This window comes from Mobula hypostoma, chromosome 13 (assembly GCF_963921235.1).
Source record: "Mobula hypostoma chromosome 13, sMobHyp1.1, whole genome shotgun sequence".
NCBI classification, from domain to species: domain Eukaryota; kingdom Metazoa; phylum Chordata; class Chondrichthyes; order Myliobatiformes; family Myliobatidae; genus Mobula; species Mobula hypostoma.
This window is the reverse complement of record NC_086109.1, coordinates 9,121,430-9,147,746: the sequence shown is the minus strand read 5'-3', so window position 1 is coordinate 9,147,746 and position 26,317 is coordinate 9,121,430. Positions and strand designations below refer to the sequence as shown.

The 26,317-nt window shown below is 48.9% G+C and overlaps 2 protein-coding genes across 6 annotated transcripts in view; one reads left to right on the top strand and one right to left on the bottom strand.

Annotated features, from left to right (window-relative positions):
- Positions 1 to 4,461, top strand: part of LOC134355407 (prickle-like protein 1) — a 149,986-nt gene extending 145,525 nt beyond the window's left edge. For all 5 annotated transcript variants that reach the window (XM_063065239.1, XM_063065235.1, XM_063065236.1 and 2 more), the window contains one exon: positions 1,452 to 4,461. In XM_063065239.1, the coding sequence (XP_062921309.1) occupies positions 1,452 to 2,278 (827 nt within the window). In that variant the 3' untranslated portion in view covers positions 2,279 to 4,461. The remainder of the gene's footprint in view (positions 1 to 1,451) is intronic.
- A 205-nt stretch (positions 4,462 to 4,666) lies between these two features.
- The window catches only part of LOC134355406 (uncharacterized), a 69,542-nt gene continuing 47,891 nt past the window's right edge, over positions 4,667 to 26,317 (bottom strand). The window contains exons 8-11 of the mRNA XM_063065234.1: positions 23,672 to 23,797; positions 18,876 to 19,172; positions 11,473 to 11,604; positions 4,667 to 6,846 (exon numbers count right to left, since the gene is read on the bottom strand). Coding sequence (XP_062921304.1) covers positions 6,655 to 6,846; positions 11,473 to 11,604; positions 18,876 to 19,172; positions 23,672 to 23,797 — 747 coding nt within the window. The 3' untranslated portion in view covers positions 4,667 to 6,654. The remainder of the gene's footprint in view (positions 6,847 to 11,472; positions 11,605 to 18,875; positions 19,173 to 23,671; positions 23,798 to 26,317) is intronic.

The window sequence follows — 26,317 nt, the reverse complement described above, 5'->3', positions numbered from 1 at the left end:
CCCAATGGGAAGCTACTGCAACGTAGGAGGAAATGCGATGCTACCAAGCGGACCAATCACAGTTGTTGCGGTCTGCGACGCGTGAAGTTACATTTTGGGAGAGGTGCGCGTCAGGCTACGGCGTAGGGATCCGCGTCGGCTCTGCGTAGGGGCATCGAATTGACGCAAAGTATAGATCAACCTTAAGGCAGAGGTTAATAGATTCTTGATTAGTCAGGGGATACAGGGAGAAGACAGATTTGGGCTGAGGAAAATGGGATCAGCCATGATAAAATGGCGGAGCAGACTCGGTGGGCAAAGTGGCCTAATTCTGCTCCAATATCTTATGATCGAAGACCAGGAACATACACTCAGTGGCAACTCTATTAAGTACCTCTTGCACATATTTCATTAGTTTTGGTCACCTGGTTATAGGAAAGATATGGTTATGGCATATTAGATATGGCCAAGATGCGTATCTTGCCAGGACTAGAGGGGAATGAGTTTAGAGAGGCTGTGTAGGGTAGGTTTTTATTCCTTAAAACATAGGATGACTTGATAAAACTGTTTAAAATTAGGAGACACACAGATGAGGATAGTGGTAACATGTTTAAGGACTCTTCATCTCATGTTCTCAGTATTTATTGCTATTTATTTGTATTTGCAGTTTGTTGTCTTCTGCACTCTGGTTGATCTTTCATTGATCCTGTTATAGTTACTATTCTATAGATTTGCTGAGTATGCCCACAGGCAAATGAATCTCAGGGTTGTATATGGTGACATATATAATAAATTTACGTTGAACTTTGAAAAGTCTTTTCCACAGGGTAGGGGAGTCCAAAACACAAGGGCGTAGGTTTAGGGTGAGAGGGGGAAAGATTTAAAAGGGATGTGAGGGGCAAATTTTTCACCCAGAGGGCGGTCAGTAGAGGAAGTGGTTGAGGCAAGTACCAAGGACGGGTACAGGGTGGGGTGGGGGCTGGAAGTACATGGGCTGAATGCAGGTAATTGGAACCAGCTGGGTGGGCACCGTGATTAAATGGGCCGAATGGCCTGTACCTGTGTTGTACGGGTCTGTGACTTCATCGGCCAAGATATTGAGTTGGGTATTCGTTTTACAGCTGCACGGATTGTTGTTTAGGCCGCACTAAACAACAATTTAGCTCTCAGTGTACAGTAAGAATATCATTACGCTGAGGAGGATACAGAAAGGCTTCACAAAATCAAATCAGTAAGAATAGTGCCAGGGGCAGCCCGCAAGGGCTTCCGGCACCAACGTCGCATGCCCACAGCTCCCACAGTCACAGGGAAAATGTACAAACTCCTTACAGGCTAGGGTGGGAATTGAACCCCAATCTCACAGCTGGCACAATAAAGTAATGTGCCAACTGCTAGCTACCATTCCACCCGCTATCTAAGGTTAGGAAGTTTTTGAACAATTTAATAAAAACTGTCATTTCTTTTCCCTCAAGGAACTGTGAGCGAAGACAAATACAAGACTCCAAAACCATTCAGGCCCGCTGATGAGACTGGAAAAGAATTTGAAATGCAGGCCAGCTCTGGAATTCTGAAGCCATTCTCCCATCACAAGAGGAGCACAGAGTCCCTTCACCTTGCGGGCAAACAGCCCGAGGGAGCTCCACAAAGATCGAAGCGAAAGCCAGACTCTGCCTCCCCACTGCGAAGAACTGCGGCCCAAATCCGACCCCAGAAGATCACCTTCTCCGACACGGTGGTCTCGCAGCCTGTGGAGGGAGAGAGATGGCAGCAGGGGCCCATGAGTGAACAGACTCAGAGGAAAGTGTTCAGGCACAAAGGGGGCTACCGTAGCTGCCAGCACCACTCGGGAAAGGTTCAAAGGTCATGTTCTGATGAAGCCCTCCGCACAATCACCGAGAGATCTACAGAGAATCCAAATAACCGTATGTACTCAGAACATTACAATCAGTTGATCCACACAGCTGGGTGCCCTCAACCGCAAACAAAACCGCGGCGCAGACAGCAGACCTTCCACGGGACAGGGCGTGGTGTCTTCCAGAACTCCACCCCGAATAACGTCTTGGGCCTGCACTGCGGAGACGACGACGGCTGCTGTTCCACGTGCTCTTCCTCATCCTCCGACTCGGAGGAGGAGGGCTATTTCCTCGGACAGCCTATCCCACGGCCAAAGACCAGCAGCGGCCTCCACTTCAGTCGGGAGCCCTGGAAACCCAGCCGCACACCTGAAATCATGTCAGCGCAGAGAGGTAAAGCGGACAGGAAGAGGGAAAACAAGAGTAAAAACTGCACCATCGCCTAGGCAACCCATAGACTTCATGCTGGCTTGTGTGTGAAATGTTCTGCCCTGGAAGAGGGGCTTGGACATATGGCTTTCTGTGATACTTGCCACTCTCCCTTCTGGTTCCTTGACCGTAATGTCCTTCTGTTAGCAAAGAATGCAGATATTCTGGAGCTTAGATACAGCATTTCCTGGGTATACAGTTCAACAGACACACAAGAGATTCTGCAGATGCTGGAAGTCTCGAGCAACACTCACACACACACCCAGAACGCTGGAGGAACTCAGCGGGTCAGGCAGCATCTATGGAGGAGAGTAAACAGTCAACATTATAGGCTGAGACCTTTCATCAGGACAGTCCAGTTCTCATTTAGGGTCTCAGTCCAAAACGTCAACTGTCCATTTCCCTCCGTAGCTGCTGGCTGACTTGCTGAATACCTCCGGAATTTTGTGCGTCTTATACAATTTATCATTATCCAGAGAAGAGCAGAGTGGAAACACGGGCTGGTCTCACCCACTATAACCTTTCAACAGTTTACTTTCATCTAATAAAGCCAGCGGACCATACACCTCATTCGTAAATCAATTCCCCCCACCCCCCACAGACAGGAAATTAAAGTCTTAGTGATTAAGAAAGTCCAGAATAGAAAGCTAGGATCCATACCAGCAACTGTGAAAACTATTCGATTGATCCTTAAACACCTAACCGTTGGCCCTTCGGTGAACAAAAACCTGCCGTCCTTGCCCAATCAGTCCAGACATTCAAAAAGGTGCTTAACACGGGGGCAGTAAAAGCTCATCTTGACCAGTGAACAAACAAAATGCAGCTGAAATAGTCAGAGTTTCAAAGGTTATAGGGTGAAGGCAAGAGGATAAGGTTGAGAGGGATAATAAATCAGCCATGATCGATTGGGGAGCAGACTCGATGGGCTGAATGGCCTAATTCTGCTCCTATGTCTTATTGGAAAAATGAACTCATTTCCTGACTGTCAGCTGACTTTTCTCAAAAGAGCCATTTAGCAAAGTTCTTCAACACCAAGAAATTTATCTTACGAGAAAGACTGCAGATCCTGCAGTCCTGCAAAAGGGTCTCGGCCCAAAATATGGACTGTCTGTTTTTCTACACAGATGCTGCCTGACCTGCTGAGTTCTTCCAATACAGTTAGACCGTACTTTGCCCCCTTTGTGCAATCACTCATGGATGAATTTCTAACTACCAGTATTTTCCTGACCTATTGTATGCTGTTTTCAGTCTTCCGCTCCAATGAGCAATTTGGTCTCTGGTCACACTGAGAACAATCACAGTCCTGGTCACCTACACCCTCACCTGCTGTACATCACTGAGTTAGACCGGGTGAGACCCTCGTCAGTTCAGTGCCAGCCAGCAGGAGGCGCCAGACTGTCAACGGCTGTTGGCAGTGGAACACGATGACCTCTGTCTTAGGAAGGGCGTTAGAACTCAACACCAACTATATCAAACTGCCCAGATTTGGCAGGAGTTCATGGTTGAGGCTGATGAGAGGTTAAAATTGTCTGTCTGTCTGTCTCTGTCTCTGTCTCTCTGTCTGTCTCTCTCTCTCTCTCTCTATCCTCCTCACTCTCCCCATCTCACCATTCTCTCTATCTCTGTCCCCTCCATCTAACTCCTCTCGCTCCTTGCTTCCCCACTCTCCAATCCCTCTCATCTCTATCCCATGCATCTCCCACCCCTCTCATACCCTCTCCTCTCTCTCTTCTCCTTCCCTCTCTCTCAACTCCTCCCCTCTCTTCTCTCCATTTCTCTCTCTGCTACCTGAACTAGACTTTTAGCATTACTCCCAACACTATATTGGGAGTGACCCACTTGCTATCACAGAGAACGGCAGGACAATTTGCTCACAGGTTTCACTGTGCTGGATTCAAACCATGTTCCCCTGCCCAGACCCATCGACTTCATCCCAGACGTCAACACCACGAATACAACCAGCTCTGCAAACATAATCACAATACTATTATACACATTTACATAATATCATGTTGTATTTTAAATAATGTATTACTACATATATCTATTTAATTACTGTGGATGTTATTTATGCTTATTCAGTGCATGTATCATCTGTGCTTTAAATGTTGAGCTACATCTTACTTACAGATATAAAGATGAGAACTTGTTGTAAACTTGTGCAAGATCAACTAATAAAGTGGTCAAACTGCTCTTATAAAATCAGACCAGGTTGTTTCTGCTTTTGCTCATTTTAAGCTGCGTTTCCTCATCTTTCTCCCATGCCCACCTACGCAAACCCTCGAGAGATGTTACCTTTCGTATCCGCACAGACCCACAGCAGGTAGTGCTGCTACGTCACGTCTGCTACCCGTCAAGTTCAATCCTGATGTCCAGCGCTACCTGTGTGGAGTTCGCACGTTCTTCCTGTGACTACATAGACCTTTCCCCCAGGTAACGGTGACTGTCCATTTCCCTCCAAAGATGCTGCCTGACCCGTTGAGGTCCTCCTGCAGTTTTGTCCTTTTACCCCCCTCGGTAACTCGGATTTCCTTCTGCATCCCGTTGGTAGTTTGATTGACAGGTGAAAATTATCCCTGGTTTGGAGGGAGGAGGATTAGGGGCGGGCGCTTCCTGGACACCTGAGAGGAAATAGACTACTGGAAAAGGATAGAAAATGGGGCAGTTGATTCAGGATTCGAGTTTATTTGCCATGTGTACATCAGTAGCAAACGAGGTGAAATATGTCAAAGATGCCGAGGGCACGAGCCTGCATAGTATCCAGGACATCTTCAAGTAACAATGCTTCAAAAAGGCAGCATCCATCATTGAGGACCCCCCACCGCAGGGCATGTCCTCTCTCACTGCTACCATCAGGGAGGAGGTACAGGAGACCGGAGGCTCACACTCAGCGATTCAGGAACAGCTTCTTCCCCTCTGCATCCGATTTCTGAATGGATATTAAATCCATGAACACTGCCTCACTACCTTTTTATTTCTGTTTTTGCACTACTTAATTTAATATTTTATATATATATACACACACACTGTAATCCATGTTTTTCTATTATTATGTATTGCATTGTACTGCTTCTGCAAAGTCAACAAATCTCACAAAATATTCCAGTGATATTAAACCTGATTCTGATTAACAGCCACTGATAAGTCAAAAACAATTTTATTCTTTTGTAAAAACTGCATTAAAAAAATCTACTAGTACTACATAAAACACACCTCCAGTAATCTGTTGTTGTTCATCGACAGCATAAACAGGCATACCCAGAAATTCACTCAGCAATCAGGTTTAAAGACGATTTAGTCTTCATTCCATTGACCTCAACGGAAAGAATTTTCAGTCACAAGTTACAATGTTCAGTTCCACTGACTGACCCAGGATAAATGTTCACTTCTTTGCTTTCCTTAAAAAGGCACAACTCACTAAAAGAAATATCTTCAAATGTTGGCAGAAGAAATCCGTGGGGGGTGGGGGGAGGTGCGGGAAGAGACCGGGGGTTTCAATATAACCAGCAGCTGATCCAATGCTACCTGAATGAAATACACAGTTATCTCCAATTATAATTCCAAACTAGAGCACGTAAAACAGAAAACGGTAAAATTACCCAGCAGGTCAGGCAGCGTTTGTGGAGAGAGAAGCAGTTCATGTCTCAGGTCAACGATCTTCCATCAGAACCACAAAAGATTAGAAATATTCTCAGTTTAGGGATGAAAAAGGAAAAGAGGGAGAGGAGAGCTAAACTTTTCACCTCCATCTCCAGGTTATTTCATCTCTCCTCCCCATCCTAACCTATCAAATCTCTCTGTCCTCTCCTCCCCTTCCACCCCTTCATTCCCTGCAAATTACCTCTTAATGACCAGTTCTGTTCCGGGGCTGTTGGCCTGAAATGATAGCCATTTCCTTCCACTCAGAGGCTGCTTGGCCCGCTGTGTATTTTCGGCACTTGTTTGTCCAACTCCTGTCTGTATAGATCGCCCACCAGCACAGAAACAAACTTCCGGATTTAGCTTGTAGTCAAAGTCCACAAGCCATTCCACAGGGAACACCTGGCGAACAGATGAACCATATGGGCCCGCAGTTCCCCCAAGTCAGACGCCTGGTTGATGCGGAGTTGCCGATCACACAAGATAGGATGCGTGGTGGCAGACGACTCTTACACATCTCCTCTGGGAAAGAAGAAACCAATGCCACTGCTGTCGTCCACAGCTATTAGTAGGTTCCGGATTCCATTGGGAGTAGGCGGAATAGACTACCAACATCTGCAGTAGATATGGACGACGATTACAATGGCGGGCTGAACGAAAAGGAAGAAATATTGGCAGGGAAAATCAGAAAAAGGATTCAGGAAATGGCATGTAAAATGAGCCATCTCCTGGGTCGTAAACTTAGGGATAAAATTCATCTCCGTTTCTTCAGCACATTGGCAGCATCCCACTTTGCAATGGTCTCCTTCAGCTCAGCAAGGCAACGCTCACCAATCAGTTGCAAACTCTTCTTGACGGCCGACGCCACACGTTCCTCCAGGCTCGCATCTTGCGCAATCAATTGTTTCGCCACAGTGGCAAAGGCCTCACAGTCCATTTTGTAGATCTGAGGTGGGAGAGAGCGACAATCGTTACTAGGCATTACGAGTGCAGAGCTGTCCCCACAAAGGCCTGGACACAGACAGGATCCCCTTTCCCAGGCAAAGGCACCAACGAGAGGTGTCAGCTGTCCCCATGAATCCCAGATTCACTTATTTATCACACGTACATCCAAACATACAGGGAAATGCATTATTTACATTAACAATCAATGATGTCATGGGGATCGCCACACATTCTGGTGCCCACAGTGCTTGGCAGAACAACACAGAACACGACAAGCAACAAAACAGCCTCGCACCAACCATGCAATCACGCACACACACCGGCGTCCACATGCAGGGTAAGTCTGCGGACAGCAGAGGACTTGGACTCACAGACCACCGACTTCAACTTCTAAAGCAGACACACGCACTCACAGATGCACGCGTGCACACAGACTCAAACACAAACACACACACACACACACAGACTCAAACACAAACACACACTCACGCACACACACAGACGCAGGCTCAAGGCTCCAGTCACCAGAGCTTAACGTCCAGACGGCCGATCGACCTTCAGTACAATGACTAAAGAAACTGGATGGGGACCCCGGACTCCGGACACACGGATGACAGGAGGCTTCACGCTCCAGTTTCACCTATTCGTGTACCGGGGAGTGGGGGGCCACCGTCACTTGTGTCTTCTGCTCACATGGAATTCTGATCCTAGAACCCATCAAAGACTCGCTGACATAGAGGGGAAGCCACCAGCACTCGTTTTCGCTGGTATGCCGGCCCAACGTCCAATCAGGGATGCCTTCAGTCACACGTCCACATTGCTGGCCTTCAAACGTGGAGCAGTGGCCTAGACTTAGGTCTGACCTTTAACTCCTCACATTCCCTGTCTCTAAACTCCAACCTGATCCCTAACTCCCCTCGCTAACTCCAAAGCCATCCCAATGAACCGATAAAACGACCAAGTCGGAGCCACGACCTCGACTGAGACCACAGCTCAGCACCATGTTAATCTGTCGGAGGGAAGAGTAAATCAATGGGAGGGGGCGGGGAATCCTTTCACTAACAACAGCAGGAGTGGGCGTGCACGTTTGTCAAGAGCACATTTCCATTTCCACTGTTAATGAGTTTTGTTGGTCATAGAATACTCCACCATGGGTGATCCCAGGCCTTCCAGAGAAAGGAGGAGGGTGGGACATGGGGCTGGCATCCTCATCCCGTAAAGGCCCAGAGCTACTGAAACACCAACAGAAGTTCCAAAGACCCCGTCCCTGGCTGAGGAAGGATCCTCGACAACTTGAAAGACAGGCCCTGGACTGAGGGCTCTGGTGAATTGCTGTCAGCAGCCTAGGCCCCAGCAGGGGTACAGAACTTATGTACAGTTGCAAGAAGAGGTTTGTGAACCCTTTGCAATGACCTGGTTTTCTGCATTAATCACTCATAAAATGTCACAAATGACCTGACTTGGTCCAACCAGGCAGAGTCCACTGCCAAGAAGGCCCACCTTTGCCTTTACTTCCTGAGAAAGCTAAAGAAATTTGGCCTGTCCCCTAAAACCCTCACTAATTTTTATAGATGCACCGTAGAAAGCATTCTTCTAGGGTGCATCACAACCTGGTACGGAAGTTGTCCTGTCCAAGACTGGAAGAAGCTGCAGAAGATCGTGAACACGGCGCAGCACATCACACAAACCAATCTTCCGTCCTTGGTCTCACTTTACACCGCACGCTGTCGGAGCAGTGCTGCCAGGATAATCAAGGACACGACCCACCCAGCCAACACACTTTTCGTCCCTCTTCCCTCCGGGAGAAGGCTCAGGAGCTTGAAGACTCATACGGCCAGATTTGGGAACAGCTTCTTTCCAACTGTGATAAGACTGCTGAACAGATCTTGACCCGGATCTGGGCCGTACCCTCCAAATATCCGGACCTGCCTCTCGGTTTTTTTTTGCACTACCTTACTTCCCATTTTTCTATTTATGATTTATAATTTAAATTTTTACTATTTACTATCGATTTGTACTCCAGGGAGCGCGAAGCACAGAATCAAATATCGCTGTGATGATTGTACACTCTAGTATCAATTGTTTGGCGACAATAAAGTATAAAGTATAAGTAAATGTGGTCTGATCTTCATCTAAGTCACAATAATAGACAAACACAATTTACCTAAACTAATAACACACAAACAATTGTACTTCTTCTTGTCAGTACTGAGTACACCATTTAAACAATCACAGTCCACATTCAAAAAAGTATGTGAACCTCTGGGGTACTGCTATTTGGAGTCGGGTGTTCCCGTCAATGAGATGAGATTGGAGATGTGGGTTGTAGAGGTGCCCTGCCATATAAAAAAGACAAACTAAGTCAGGTTACTGACAGCCTGCTCTTCTCAAGAAAGATCTGTTTATGTGCACCATGGCTCGATCAAAACAATTTTCATAGGACCTTAGAAGAATTGTAGAGATGCATGAAGCTGGAAAAAGCTACAAAAGCATTTCTAAAGACCTGAGTGTTCATCAGTCCACAGTAAGAGAAATTGTCTACAAATGGAGAAAACTCAGTACAGTTGCTGCTCTCCCTAAGAGTGGATATCTTGCAAAGATCACACCAACAGCACAACGTGCAATGCTGAAGGTGAAAATGAACAGCAAAAGACCTGTGGAAATCTCTAGAACTGACTATATAAAAAAACACTGAACAAGAATGGTGTTCATGGAAGGCCATCACAGGGTAAACTCACTGCTCTCCAAAAAAAACATTGCTGCACGTCTCACGTTTGCAAAAGACCACCTGGATGTTCCACAATGCTTCTGGGACAATGTTCTGTGGACAGGTGAGATAAAAGTTGGAACTTTTTGGCAGATATGCACACTGTTATGTTTGGAGGGAAAAGGGCACTGCACACCAACACCAAAACATCAGCCCAACTGTGAAACACGGTGAAAGGAGCATTTTGGTTTGGGGCTGCTTTGCCGCCTCAGGGTCTGGAAAGCTTGCAATCGTTGAGGGAACAATAAATTCAAAATTGTATAAAGAATATACAAGAATTTACAGGAGAATGTCAGGGTAGCGGTCTGTCACCTGCAGCTTAATAGGTTGAATGATGCAGCAAGACAACGATCCAAAACACAAGAGTAAATCAGCAACAGAATGGTTTAAAAAGAAGAAAATTTGTGTTTTGGAATGGTCAGAGTCCAGACCTTAACCGAATTGAGATGCTGTGGCATGACTGAAGAGGGCAGTTCATGTAAGGCAGTGGTCCCCAACCACCAGGCCGTGGACCGGTACTGGGCCGCAAAGCATGTGCTACTGGGCCGCGAGGAAACGATATGAATCAGCCGCATCTTTCCTCATTCCTTGTCACGCCCTGTTGAACTTGAACATAGGGTTGCCAACTGTCCCATATTTGCCAGGACATCCCGTATATTGGGCTAAACTGGTTTGTCCCATACGGGACCGCCCTTGTCCCATATGGTACAGCATTCCTATGAAACCTTTCGTGCCGAAATGGCATGAAGCGAAGAAGCAATTACCATTAATTTATATGGGAAAATTTTTTGAGCATTCCCAGACCCAAAAAAATAACCCAACAAATCATACCAAATAACACATAAAACCTAAAATAACACGAACATATAGTGAAAGCAGGAATGATATGATAAATACACAGCCTATATAAAGTAGAAGTAATGTATGTACAGTATAGTCAGGAAGATGAAGGCAAAACCAATTTGTGGGGGGGGAATCGGCACGTACGCGCATGCGCACGACACGTATGCGCACACAGGTGCCCGCGCAAGGCTTCATGGTCATGGTAGTCTTTCCCGGGGTGAAGTGTCCTGGGATTTGACTGCTACTTTTCTCCCTTATTTGGGAGTGAGAAGGTTGGCAACCCTAACTGTAAAAGACATGCTGAGGTGAGTTTACTCCTACTTGAACACCCGCACCCCCCCCAACCCACCCCGATGGCCGGTCTGCAAGAATATTGTCAATATTAAACCGGTCCGCGGTGCAAAAAAGGTTGGGGAGCCCTGAGTAATGTATCCCAGAAATATTGAAGAATTAAACTGTTTTATACGGAAGATTGATCTAAAATTCCCCCTCACCGCTGTGCAAGTCTGATCTACAGCTACAGGAAACGTTTGGTGGAGATTACTGCTGCTAAAGGATGTTCTACCAGTTATTAAATACAAGGGTTCACATACTTCTTCCAGCCTGAACTATGAATGATTGTGTTCATTAAAGACATGAGAAGTACAATTGCTTGGGAAGATTGCATTTGTCTGTTATTGTGACTTAGCTGAAGATCAGACCACATTTTATGAGTAATAAATGCAGAAAACCAGGTAATAGCAAAGGGTTCACAGACTGTTTCCTGCAACTGTAGTTAATCATAGAATCATAGAGCAACCCAGCATGGGTACAGGCCCTTCAGCCCAAACAGTCCAGACTGACCCCAGTGCCCACCTAATTTCCTCTGCTCAGCCCCTCGACTATGAAAGCTCAATACCACATATTAACCCTGCACCCTGTTCGGATGCCTTTCCTATCAGCAATCCCACAGTTCCAAAGGCAATCACAGCTGCAAGTCTTTTCCTACAAATGATCATCAGAGAAAGCCAAGTGTACCTTCATCAGCTTGTCCCTCTTGGCGAGGATCGCAGCCGAACGCTTTTCCCTGTGTCTCTGCCTCCTTTGCCTTTCTCTCTCGGAAAGGGCACTGGATCTGGAGAGCTCTCTTGCAAGATCGTCCTTCCCAGTCTGAGAGTTAAACCAACATCAAAATCAGAATTAGCTTTATTATCACTGTCTTGTATGGAGTAAAATACGGTGTTTTTTAAAAAATTTATTTCTTTTATTTAGAGATATAGCACAGAACACGCCCTTCTGGCCCAAGAGCCACACCACCCAGCAAACCAATATTAACACTAGACTAACCACAGGACAAATTACAATGACTAATTAACCTACTAACCGGTACACCTTTGGGCTGTAGGAGGAAACCTGAGCACCTGGAGGAAACCCACATGCACAAGGGAAGAATGTGCAAACTTTCTTACGGAGGGTGCCAGATTTGAACTCCGAACTCCAATGCCCCGAGCTGTAATAGCATCACACTAACCTCCACAATACTGTGGCGTCCTCTCAGACCTGCTGTTTCATGACTTTGCAGTACATGGCAAAAGACACAAATACTACTGTAAGTGACAAAGAATGTAAATAGTGCAAAAAAATTAGTAAGATTTTAGATAGGCACATGGATGATACAATAATGAGGGCTATGCAGGAGAGAAGTGTTAGACTGATCTTAGCGTAGGTTAAAGGGTCAGCATAACACGGTGGGCTGGAGGGACTATACTGTCTGTAGAGGTCCATGTTCCAGATGCTGTTTATGGTTTGCTCAACTTTCACAAGTCTAAAGGTGGAGGGGAAGAAACAACGTCTTCAGGCTCCTCTACCTCCTCTCTGATGGTAGTAATGAGGAGAGGGCATGTACTGAGTATTGAGGGTCCTTAACTTCTTGAGGGCACAGCTTCTTGAAGACCAAGGAGATCATTGTGGACTTCAGGCATGCCAGGAGTCACACTCATGTCCCTGTCTACATCAACGGAGCTGTAGTGGAGCGTGTATCAAGCTTCAAGTTCCTTGGTGTCCACATTTCCGAGGATCTCACCTGGTCCCTGAACTCCTCCATCCCGATCAAAAGGGCGCAACAGTGCCTTTATTTCCTGTGGAGCATGAAGAAAGCTCACCTCTGTCCCAGGATACTGACGGACTTTTACCGCTGTACCATTGAGAGCATACTCATCAACTGCATCTCAGTGCGGTATGGTAATTGTCCAGTATCAGACCGGAAAGCACTCCAGTGTGTAGTGAAAACTGCTCAGCGGATTATCAGCACCCAATTGCCCACCATTGAGAACATCTACCATAAACGCTGCCTGGGCAGGGCGAAAAGCATTATCAAGGATGCATCTCACCCTAACCATGGACTTTTTACTCTCCTCCCATCCGGTAGGCGCTACAGGAGCCTCCGCTCCCGCACCAGCAGGCTCAGGAAGAGCTTCTTCCCTGAGGCTGTGACCCTGCTGAACCTCAGACCACAGCGCTAAGCAGTATTGTACCCATATTGTACTGTCTCAGTACTTTTATATTTGTGTGCTGTAGCACTTCTTTTATTCGCAGTTATTTTGTAAATAACACTATTCTTTGCATTTCTGGTCAGATGCTAAATGCATTTCATTGGCTTTGTATCTGTACTCGGTACAATGAGAATAAAGTTGAATCTAATCTAATCTAATCTAAAAAGATATCTTTCATGGTGGGTAGGGTTGGGCCTGTGATGGAACTGGCCGAGTTTACAAACTTCTACTGCTCCTGAGCGTTGGCGTCTCCATACCAGCCGCCCATCCGTAGAAATTTGCAAGTCTTTGGCGGCGTACCGAATGTCCTCAAACTCCCAATGAAGTCGGAGCTGCTGGCATGCCCACATCACAACTCACTACAGCTTGTGTTCAAAGCCAGGAGAATCGTTCACTGTGAAACAACACGCACAAAGTGCTGGGGGAACTCGGCAGGTCAGGCAGCATTGATGGAGAGGAATAAACAGTTGACATTTCGGCCCAAGAACCTTCATCAGATTTACTCTGAAGTATTGATGCCACTGATGGCGAATCCAGAGAGGTGGCAACTCTGTGGTGACCAGTACTAAATCTGCCCAAGTCCACAGCTCAGCTGAACATCTGACCCTCAGAAACCACTGGTTGGAGAGACCCACAGGAAGAGAGAAGCAAGAGAGGGTACATGGTGGAGGGGAGAGAGGGGGGGAGGGGGGAGAGGGGGGGAGGGGGGAGAGGGGGAGAGGGGGGGAGGGGGGAGAGAGGGGGAGAGAGGGGGGAGAGAGGGGGAGAGAGGGGGAGAGAGAGGGAAGAGGGGGAGAGAGGGGGAGAGAGGGGAGAGAGAGGGAAGAGGGGGGAGAGGGGGGAGAGAGGGGGGAGAGAGGGGGGAGAGAGGGGGGAGAGGGGAGAGAGGGGAGAGAGGGGAGAGAGGGGAGAGAGGGGAGAGAGGGGAGAGAGGGGATGAGGGGGAGAGAGGGGATGAGGGAGAGGGGATGGGGAGGGGGAAGGGGAAGGGGGAGGGGGAAGGGGGAGAGGGGGAGAGGGGGAGAGGGGGAGAGGGGGAGAGGGGAAGGGGAGAGGGGGAGAGGGGATGGTGGGGAGAGGGGATGAGGGTGGGGGGAGGGGGAGGGGGAGGGGGGAGGGGAAGGGGAAGGGGGAAGGGGGAGGGGAGGGGGGAGGGGAAAGGGGGAAGGGGAGGGGGAGAGGGGATGAGGGTGGGGAGAGGGGGAGAGGGGGAGAGGGGGGATGAGGGGGAGAGGGAGAGAGGGGGGATGGGGGGGATGAGGGGGGATGAGGGGGGATGAGGGGGAGAGGGAGAGAGGGAGAGAGGGAGAGAGGGGGAGAGGGGGAGAGGGGGGAGAGGGGATGAGGGGGGAGAGGGGATGAGGGGGGAGAGGGGATGAGGGGGGAGAGGGGATGAGGGGGAGAGGGGATGAGGGGATGAGGGGATGAGGGGGAGAGGGGGAGAGGGGGAGAGGGGGAGAGGGGGAGAGGGGGAGAGGGGGAGAGGGGGAGAGGGGAGGGGGATGAGGGGGAGAGGGGGAGAGGGGGAGAGGGGAGGGGGAGAGGGGGATGAGGGGGAAGGGGGAGAGGGGGGATGAGGGGGGATGAGGGGGGATGAGGGGGGATGAGGGGGAGAGGGGGAGAGGGAGAGAGGGAGAGAGGGGGAGAGGGGGAGAGGGGGAGAGGGGGAGAGGGGGGAGAGGGGATGAGGGGGGAGAGGGGATGAGGGGATGAGGGGATGAGGGGATGAGGGGGAGAGGGGGAGAGGGGAGGGGGAGAGGGGGATGAGGGGGAAGGGGGAGGGGATGAGGGGGGAGGGGGGATGGGGAGAGGGGAGGGGGAGAGGGGAGGGGGAGAGGGGAGGGGGAGAGGGGAGGGGGAGAGGGGAGGGGGAGAGGGGAGGGGGAGGGGAGGGGGAGAGGGGAGGGGGAGAGGGGAGGGGGAGAGGGGATGAGGGGGAGGAGGAGGGGGAGGGAGAGGGAGAGGGGAGGGAGAGGGGGAGGGAGGGGGGAGAGGGGATGAGGAGGGAGAGGGGGAGGGGGAGAGGGGGAGGGGGAGAGGGGGAGGGGGAGAGGGGGGTGAGGGGATGAGGGGATATGGGGATGAGGGGGGAGAGGGATGAGGGGGGAGAGGGGATGGTGGGGAGAGGGGATGAGGGTGGGGAGAGGGGGGAAGGGGAAGGGGGGAGGGGGGAGGGGGAAGGGGGAAGGGGGAGAGGGGATGAGGGTGGGAAGAGGGGGAATGGGGGAGAGGGGGAGGTGGGGAGAGGGGATGGGGGAGAGGGGATGGGGAGAGGGGAGGGGGAGAGGGGAGGGGGAGAGGATGAGGGGGGAGGGGATGAGGGGGGAGGGGATGAGGGGGGAGGGGATGAGGGGGGAGGGGATGAGGGGGGAGAGGGGGAGAGGGGGAGATGGGGAGAGGGGGGAGAGGGGGGATGGGGAGAGGGGGAGAGGGGGGATGGGGAGAGGGGGAGAGGGGGGATGGGGAGAGGGGGAGAGGGGGGAGATGGGGAGAGGGGATGAGGGGATGAGGGGATGAGGAGAGAGGGGATGAGGAGAGAAGGGATGAGGAGGAGAGAGGGGATGAGGGGGGAGAGGGGATGAGGGGGGAGAGGGGATGAGGGGGGAGAGGGGATGAGGGGAGTGGGAGAGAGGGGGGAGAGGGGATGAGGGAGAGGGGGAGAGGGGAGAGAGGGGATGAGGGGGAGAGAGGGGATGAGGGGGAGAGAGGGGGCAGAAAGGCAAACAAACACGGAGAGGGCAACCAACTCAATCAAAGTTCAAAATACATTTATTTGCAAGGTATGTATACTGTATAGAATCTTGAGATTCGTGTCCTTACAGGCAGCCACAAAACAAAGAAGTCCAGTACAACCCATTAGAAAAAGACCATCAGACACCCAATGTGCAAAGTAAGCAACTACCATTCAGAACGGAAGATCACAAAAGTGAGTTCACAGCCACAAAACCAGCAGCTGATCCAGGAGTCCATTAGCTGCAGGCCGCAGCCTCGGTTCAGCACAGAGATGAGTAAATCTCACAGAGCAGTGAGCTGAACACCGGCCCGTCCCTCGCCTCTGGTCCTGACACCCTGACCTTTTCGATCTGGACCGGCACTTAAATCATCCAAGCTTCGGATCAGTCCCCGCTCTCAGAGCTGGGCCCTGCCACTTCGATACGCTCTGATCCGGGTCCCACTGCCTCATCTCGGCCCGTACCTAATCTTTCCAATTCAGCCCAGTGCTTATATCCATCAAACTTCAGGTCTCTCCTCTCTATTGGGCCCAAGAATAAAGGAGGATGAGAGGTGATTTGATAGAGGTATATTAGATGAAAAGATACACAAATAGAGTAGACAGTCAGAGACTTCTTCCCAGGATTGATGTCAGAAATATTTTTTTATACAGAGAGTGGTGTGTACGTGGAATGCACTGTCAGAGCTGGTGGTAGATGCAGATATATTAGAGACATACAAGAGACCCTTAGACACATAGATGAAAGAAAAATGAAGGGAGTGTAGGAAGGAAAGATTAGATTGATCTTGGAGTGGGTTAAAAGGTCAGCACAACATTGTGGGCCGAAGTGCCTTTATTGTGCTGTTCTATGAAGTCCTAGCGTTAACGTAACCTCAGTGCTGAGATTGGATTGGACTGCATAAGCCAGTATGACCAGTTGTGATTGGATGTATTGAAGGGCCTGTTACGTTCTTAAATGGGAACAGCCGGTTCCTCTCGGCTACCAAAACCCAGGGCAGTATGACAAACTCTGCACGAGACCTTGTACATCATTGCCTCCCCTCGCCCTCCCGAGGAGAGGCTCACATAGTCCTTGGCTGAGGGATGACTCAGTGCTGGGACCGGAGCCCGAGATGGACAGATAACACAAACTCAGATCCAGCCTGCAATCACCGCAGAACCTGCTAGTTTTAATATATTCCATTTACCTCAAAGCAAAAACTGAAAAGATCTCAGATACCCACCAGCTTGGAACAAATTAAAGGAAGCTTCCGGAGTGTGGCCTTGATCAAGTCTGGAGATGCACCATAAGACAGCCATTGCCATTTTCCAACACACTTCTTCACTGGCCTCCAGACTGATACTGGAATTGGTACTGATCGCCCGCGTCATACAACTTGGCACATTTTCCAAAGTGACTGGGGTCCTGTCAGAGTCCATGATCTACAGCTGCAGCTCAAACTACGGTTCTTCACGGGCAGCGGGGCCCTCGCTCTCGGAGCTCGCCGAGCAGGCTGCCGTTTCGGTATCTCCAGCAGCGGCCCGGAAGACGCAAGCTTTCGAGTGCAGCCCTGTGGACGACCCAATTCCTCATCGATGTCGTCAACTGAGGCATCGCAGGAGATTGAAACATCGAGAGAGCAAGCAGTGTATAGAGAGAGACAGAGAGAGAGAGAGACAGAGAGAGAGAGAGAGACAGAGAGAGAGAGAGAGAGACCGAGACTGAGACTGAAAGACTTCGTGACTGAGTCTGCTGGTCCTCAAGTTGGGGGAATTCAGACAAGCAATGCGGCAGATTGAACATCGAAACAGCATTGGTCTCCTCTCTCGTTGTGGCAGGAGCCCGCTATCCCTCTCCCTCGTTAGTGAGAGACAGCCTGTCTGAGACGTCGAAGTGTTGGGGTGGACTGCAGTTCTTGACGGCCTCTAGATCATGCTATTGCTTGCATGGCGGTGGGGGTGTGGGTGGGGAGACATTTGATGCTTTTGTCGGAGAAAGTGAGGGGAGAGTTACAGCGTAATACATTTTAAAAAGCTATGAATTACAATGAGAAATGTATCAAAAATTTAAATAAGTGGTGCAAAAAGAGTAAAATTAATGAGGTTGAGTTCATGGACCTATTGTCCACTCAGAAACCTTTGGTGGAGGGGAAGTAGCTGTTCCTGTTACATGGAGTGTGTGTCTTCAGGCTCCTGTACCTCCTTCTCTAGTGGTAGCAATGAGAAGAGGGTATGTCCCAGGTGGAGGGGCTTCTTAATGATGGACGCCACCTTTTTGAGGGCACAGCCTTGTGAAGGTGTCCTTGATGTTGGGGAGTCCAGTGCCCACAATGGAGCTGGCTGAGATTGCAACCCTCCGCAGCAAAGGTTCAGCATCTGCCACCTCTGGGTTCACCTCCCCAACCAGGGCTGCCACCTCCCCGACCAGTGCTGCCACCTCTGGGTTCACTTACCCGACCAGTGCTGTCATCTCTGGGTTCACTTACCCGACCAGTGCTGCCACCTCTGGGTTCACTTACCCGACCAGTGCTGCCACCTCTGGGTTCACCTCCCCGACCAGTGCTGCCACCTCTGGGTTCACTTACCCAACCAGTGCTGTCATCTCTGGGTTCACTTACCCGACCAGTGCTGTCTCCTCTGGGTTCACTTACCTGACCAGTGCTGCCACCTCTGGGTTCACTTACCCGACCAGTGCTGCCACCTCTGGGTTCACTTACCCGACCAGTGCTGCCACCTCTGGGTTCACCTCCCCGACCAGTGCTGCCACCTCTGGGTTCACTTACCCAACCAGTGCTGCCACCTCTGGGTTCACTTACCCGACTGGTGCTGCCACCTGTGTTCACTTACCCAACCGGTGCTGTCTCCTCTGGGTTCACGTTCCCGACCAGTGCTGACTCCTCTGGGTTCACGTTTCCCGACCAGTGCTGACTCCTCTGGGTTCACGTTCCCGTCCAGTGCTGTCTCCTCTGGGTTCACGTTTCCGACCAGTGCTGTCTCCTCTGGGTTCACGTTCCCGACCAGTGCTGACTCCTCTGGGTTCACGTTCCCGACCAGTGCTGCCACCTCTGGGTTCACTTACCCGACCAGTGCTGTCATCTCTGGGTTCACCTCCCCGACCAGTGCTGTCTCCTCTGGGTTCACTTACCTGACCGGTGCTGCCACCTGTGTTCACTTACCCGACCGGTGCTGTCTCCTCTGGGTTCACGTTCCCGACCAGTGCTGTCTCCTCTGGGTTCACGTTTCCGACCAGTGCTGTCTCCTCTGGGTTCACGTTCCCGACCAGTGCTGACTCCTCTGGGTTCACGTTCCCGACCAGTGCTGACTCCTCTGGGTTCACGTTCCCGACCAGTGCTGTCTCCTCTGGGTTCATGTTCCCGACCAGTGCTGCCAGCCACTGAGCCAGAACTGCTGGATCTATTCGAGCGGTGTCCGCCGTCTCTGATGTTCCCACTGCTCTTACGAGATTCCCTTTTCTGGGATGGGAATAAGAGAGAGAGTGAGAGAGAGTGTGTGTGTGTGTGTGTGTGTGTGTGTGTGTGTGTGTGTGTGTGTGTGTGTGTGTGAGAGAGAGAGAGAGAGAGAGATATGAAATTTAGACTCATCACCCACACACAGCACAAAACAGATAATCTACCCATTACCACCCTTGCACCGCATTTCAGAAGAGCACAAGGAACAGAAGCAAGGCCATTCAGCCCTCACCCTCCCCTGCTGACTCAGATTTACCAGTGGATCCTCAAGTTGCAGAAGAAATTCACCAAGAAGCTGCCTAGAACAGCAACTTCCTTTCAACTATTAGATTCTCGAACAAACCTTCACTACCCTAATCACTACAGTTTAGCTAAAGTATGTCCACTTCGATCACATTGCTCTAAAATGGGCCTTGCTTTTTTGTTCTATTTATATTCATTCTTGAAAAACTTCTGTATACTTTCTATTCTTTTTTCTTGTGAATGATACTTATGTGACGCTACGTGCCTGAGATGCTGCTGCAAGTAAGGGTTAACTGTGTATGCACGGACTTTTGACACCAGGACTAAAGGAGTTAAATTCTGAGAAAATGTTGCAGAAGCCTCAGCTGTATCCTTGAGTGTAGATGGGCGATGTTAATTTGCATTGCTCAGATAATTGCCAGCATTGACTGAGAGGCAAGTGGAGGGAGCTATTCTGACAGCTGTTTCGAGAGCAGGCAGAAATCATTTTAACATCACTCAATCATCAAGGACCCCACTATCCACAGGTCATTCTCTCTTCTCACTGCTGCCGTCAGGTAGAGGAGCTCTAGGTCCCACACCACCTTATAATTATCAGTCCCCTGAACCAGTGTGGATAACTTCACTCACCTCAACGCTGAACTGATTCCACAACCTACAGGCTCACTTTCAAGGACTTTACAACTCATGTTCTCAGTATTTTTCGTTTATTTTTTCTCAGCTCAAGCTGGTAAAACCTGAGGTCCAGGCACAGCCTAGCAGAGTCACTTCTCAATTGCTAGGAACTTTGAGACTACTCTTCTGGTGTTTCGTATTGTGGCTTTCTGGAATTTTACATAAATATTGTTGTGTAGGCTTAATTGTTTAATGCTATTGTGTAGTGCCTTTGGGATGATACCAGTTGTAAATATTACTATCGGGACAATGTATACCCTGTTCATATTCCATAGTCTTTCAATTTCCTCTTTTAATTCAGCATATTTCTGGTGTGTTTCACTTACTGATTTCTGTATGTTGTGTGTGTTTAGAATGTCTGTATCTATTAAATACGTTGTCCTTGCTTGTTTATCTTGTAATATTATATCCAGACAGTTATCATGGGTTGTCCTGTCTGTAATAATAGAGCGGTCATAGTATAATTTGTAGGGCTCTGACTCTAAACCTGGTTATTATTATTAGTATTTGCATAAATTATTTTGCAAATTGATTGCTTGTCAGTCTTTCTGTGAGTAGTTTTTCATTAATTCTGTTCTACTTCTGTGTTCTGTGAATGCCCGCAAGAAAATGAATCTCAGGGTCGTGTACAGTGACATATGTACTTTGATAATAAAGTTACTTTGAACTTTGAACAAAATGACAAAAGCATGACAACTTTAAGAAAATGCTGAGAATCTCAAAGGCCTCCTCTCTCTCATCCCAACAGATTGCTTCTCAATGAGATTTGGAAGTTTTTCAGGCCAGATTAAGAATTTAACTACATTTAAGTATGTCATTAGGACAGCCATTTCCTTGTGCATTTCATTCCGTATCTGTACTTTAACTTCTGTTTATTTTTGTAATGTAATTCCTTATTCTTTATAATTGTTGGATTTTTTTGTTGCATGTGTCACGCCAAATCACCACAGTAAATTCCTAATGCATGTAAACGTATCTGGCAAATAAAGTTGATCTTTGATCTTTCATCCTTTCTTCAAAATACAGGATATAACTTTCAGATTTATAGGCTGATTTTTTAAAAATAGGATTACATATCATCCTCTGCCTGAGGCTCTGTTGTGAACCTTTATGAGGTTTACTGCGCGTTTGAAGTTTAAACTTGGTGAAACTACATCAGAGTATATCCACCTACCACTCTCTTGTGCTCCAGGTGTCCAAGAAGGCAAGAAGAATACAGTGCTCCCTTAAACGCAGCTATTTCTTTTAACTTCCCAAACTAAAAGGAGATTGAAAATCTGGTTGAATGGTGCCACATTGCACTCTACATCTGCAAAACCAAGGAGCTGATTATCGACTACAGGAGGAAGAAGCCGGAGGTCCATGAGCCAGTCCTCATAGGGGCTCCGAGGTGGAGGGGGTCAGTAACTTTAGATTCCTCAGCGTTATCATTTCCTGAGACCAGCACGCAAGTGCCACGACAAAGACGACGTGACAGCACATACTTTCTTAGAAGTTTGCGTTAAGTTCGGTTTGTCGTCTAAAACTTTGACGAACTTCTCTAGAGGCTCAGTGGAGAGTACCCTAACTGGTTGCATCTCGGCCTGATACGGAAACACAAGAATGGAAGAGTCTACAGAAAGTGATGGATACAGCCCAGTCCATCACAGCCAAAGCCCGCCACTGAGGACCGCTGAACACATTTACAAGGAACACTGGCTCAAGAAACCAGCATCCATTAACAAGGGCCTCCACCGTCCAGGCCACGCTCTCTTCTTGCCGCTGGAAGACAAATAACCTCAGGTCCCACTAAGCTACTAAGCCCAGTGGAACCATTTCTACTGGCAGGAGAACGGGCAAAGGTGGGTTACTGGCGCCTTAAAACCAGTCGCTTCTGGAAGATGGGGCTCATCAAGGAGAAGGAAAACTCTGATCTCAAACCTCCACTGCCTCGTGGCTACACCCATTCATGGGGAAGGCTTCGCGAGTAAAACACAAGCGAAAACTCCAGAGCTGGAGTCCCTAAGGCAGTCCTACGTTGAGTTCAACGCAGACTGGCAACTCCAGTGAAGCTGCTGGTGCCAAACTGTATCAGTCTCCGCCGTTCCTTTGTACTTATCAGATGCATGGTGAGAGGGAGCTTGACATGGGCAACAGCTTGTTCTCCATATCGTACTGGACCGGCTTGCGTATCTAGACAGCTATCATGGTTGGCCCTAACCGATGGAGGCCTCATGTCATGTATAGATTTTCATAAATTCAATTGTATTTCTTTATTTTCCTGTAAATGCCTGCAAGAAGATGAATCTCAGGGTAGTACAGTATACAGTGACATTTACACACTTCGATAATACAATTACTTTGACCTTAACCTTGATACCATTCACACCTCAGGGCTGAAATGGGCCTGGTTGGCCCTTAGCCTTTCCTGGAAGTGTACAGGTACCCAAAGTCAGAGGTCAGACTGGGGCCGAAGCTCAGGGTCGTCCTTATCCAAAGCCCCCACACAAGCAGCGTTCCGACGTTCCACTGCAGAAGCTAGACTGGACACGGGGGTTTTTAAAAGGAAGAAACCTCATATTAATATAGAATGGTCAGCAAACTAGAACAAGCCGTTTTACTTCTGCCTGGTGTGTGGGACGGGCGTGCAGACTAGAGCTTCTCACCGTATCTCGTATACATGAGAACCTTCAAGGACAATCGACGGGTCAACTTTATTCGCCTTTTACATTTACACAACTTGCTGCAGTGCGTTGGTCGGAGCTCAATGTACAACAAAAAACATCTTTTGTCAAATTATGAAGAATAAATAAAGTTTGAGGTTAAAGGGCAGACGTGGAATAAAATGTGCACAAATACACAAATGCTAATACAGACCCTCAGTGACCCGTTTACCAAGTACGTCCGCTACCTAACAAAGTGGCCACTGAGAGTATGTTCATGGTCATCTGCTGCTGCAGCCCATCTGCTTCAAGGTTCGACATGCTGTGCATTCAGAAACGCTCTTTTGCACACCATGGTTACCTGAGTTATTGTCGCCTCCCTGTCAGCTTGAACCAGTCTGGCCATTCTCCTCTGACCTCTCTCATTAACAAGACACTCTTGCCCACAGGACCACCGCTCACTGGACGTTGTTTGTTTTTGTTTCTCGCACCATTCCCTGCCCCAGGATACTCGAACCACCCCGTCTGGCACGAACAATCACTCCGCGGTCAAAGTCACTGAGATCACACTTCTTTCCCATTCTGTTGTTTGGTCTGAACCTGTTGACCATGTCTGCATGCTTTTATGCAGTGAGTTGCTGCCACATGATTGGCTGATTAAGACTTTGCATTGATAAGCAGGTGTACCTAATAAAGTGGTCACAGAGGTGTAGGCTGCATTATAAAACGTGGTTAGAAGTACTTACAGTGCAGTGATGGTGGTAATAGATAGAGGGGGTGGGGGGGCTCTAATAGAATAGTTGATCAGATTAACTGCTCGGGAGAAAATATTTCAAGTTTTTGTTTTGATACCCCAACAGGGCTTTATAGCAAACACACTGGTCTAGCAATGTGTTTATACAGCACCAAACAGAAAACAGAACATCACTAAAATGAACTCACCTTACCGATCTCCTCGCCTTTAGCGGGAAAGCGATTCACCGGCCTCTTGTCTCCAGGCTCGTGTTTTTTCCCATTTTCACCTGCGTCTCCTCGAGTCTTCGCCTTGTCCAGCATGGAGTCAGCCCCCTAAAAATCACCAACAGGGTGAAATCAGCTTGTGCAACGGAGCAGAAGGAAGCCTTCCTCGGGGCAATGTGGGTCGTTACTGCCGCGGGAGTGACCGACCCCCCACCATTCTGAAGTTTGCAGAAGGTAAACACAGATCTCCGACCAAGTCTGCACAGAGGGACAGCGATGATTGCAAAGTGAAAACTGAGCTGCAGGAACTTTATTACCCACCTGGGCTCTGTTACCATTCATACTTGGGTCGGTTTTCTCCTCTTCTTAAATCCTCACACACGGGACCACAAAAACCATGCAGCAGAAACAGACCACTCAGCCCCTCGATCATAAACACAAGAGATTCTGCAGATGATGGAAATCCAGAACAACACACACAAAAAGTTGGTGAAAGTGGCTCCATGGGTCAGTAGGATGATTGAGGTGGTTTATGGAATACCTGCTTTTATTAGTCGAGGCACAGAGTTCAAAATGCCAGAGGTTATGATGCAACTTTATGGTTAGGCCACATCTGGAGTATTGCACACAGTTCTGTTTGTCCCGCTATAGGGAGGATGTTGAGGCTTTGGTGAATGTACTGAAGGGGTTTACCAGGATGCTGTCTGGTTTAGAGGGCATGTACCATCACGAGAGGCGAGACAAACTTGAGTTGTCTTCTCAGGAGTGCCAGAGGCTGAGGGGAGATCTGCTGGAGGTGTATAAGATTACAAGAGGCACAGATGGAGTAGACAGGGAGTATCTGTTTCCCAGGGTTGAGATGTCTAATACCAGTGGGCATGAGTTGAAGGTAAGAGGGGGTAGGTTCAAAGGGAATGTGAGGGGTAAGTGTTTTACTCAGAGAGTGCTGGATGCCCGGAATGCACTGGTAAAGACAAATACATTAGAGGCTTTTAAAAGACGTTTGGACAGGCACGAGAACGTGAGGAAGATGGAGGCTGATGGACATTGTGTACATAGGAGGGATTAGTCTTTTGGGGGAGGTGGTTTTGAATTACTTTAGCTGGGTCAGCACAACATTGTGGGCCGAAGGGCCTGTTCCTGTGCAGTACTGGTCTGTGTTCTCAGGAGATCAGGCAGCATCCATGGAGGGGAATAGACAGTCGACATTTGAGGCCAAGTCTCGATGTATGTATTGAATCAGCCCCTCAAACCTGCCCTGCCTCTCGATAAGGTCCTGACTGATCTATCCAAGGTCCAGATTAGTACCTACCCTGGCATTTGATAAGATTAAAGGTCATCTAATTTTTATTTATTAAGATAGAGCGCTGAATAGGCTCTTCCAGCCCTTCGAGCCACGCATTCCAGCAATCCCCCAATTTAACTCCGGCCTAATCACGGGACAATTTACAATGACCAATTAACCTACCAACCAGTACGTCTTTGGACTGTGACCACTCTCGTTTTGTCTCAGCGATTGCTGGCTGGTGGCTAACGAAACAAGGAAAACAACCAAATAACTTATCAATCACACTTTTCCTGGCAAACGGCCATCGCAAGTGATGGTCTGTAACTCCCCTGTGGACTAGAAGGCAATGCGGCAGAACCGAGGTGAGGCAGCGGACTTGTCGCTGACAGCGAAGGAGACCCAAGGTTCGATCATTTTAGGCACCATGCCAAAGGCCAAATCGAGGTGACAATGTCCAGGCTCCAGAGCATACCGATTCGACTGAACTTGACGTCCAGTCGGACACTTGAGCACCATGCCAAATCAGAGAGGTCGGTTACAGGCTGAATCGAGGCAGTGGCGTCCAGGTCCCCCATCCTACCGAGACGATTGAACCTGCTGTCTGGACGATGATTTGGGCGCTGGGCCAGAACGAAAAGGTCAGGGTATCAGGGCCCGAGGTGAGAGACGAGCCGGTTCAGATCACTGCTCTGTGACCCGGCTCTGCGCTGAACAATGGGACCACAAGCAACACACATCAAAGCCGCTGGGGAACACAGCAGGCCAGGCAGCATCTCCAGGGTCTCGGCCTGAAGCGTCGACTGTACCTCTTCCTAAAGATGCTGCCTGGCCTGCTGCATTCACCAGCAACTTTGATGTGTGTTGCTTGAATTTCCAGCATCTGCATAATTCCTGTTGTTTGGGACCACGAGACTCTCTTTGCAGACTTCTGTTCAGATCACTATTAGCTTGCATAATGTGTTTCTTTTTCTCTCTGCACACTGAGTATTCAGTGGTCTCTCTTTTTTTAAATACATGGGTTATTTTGGGTTTCTTTGTTTCATGGCTGCCTGTAAGGAGACAAATCTCAAGGTTGTATAAGGTATACCCACTTTGATAATAAATGTACTTTGAACTTTGAGGAAACCAGAGCACCCGGAGGAAACCCAAGTGGTGACGGGGAGAGTGTACAAACTCCTTACAGGCAGCGGCAGGAATCAAACCCCGGTCACCTGTACTGTAAAGCGGTGTGCTAACCACTACGCTACCATGCCACCCCCACGAGATGTGACATCTATACGTAACACGCGGTAAGGTTTCACCGCTAATGTAATGGCCTCTCTGTAAGGTTTCACTAAGGC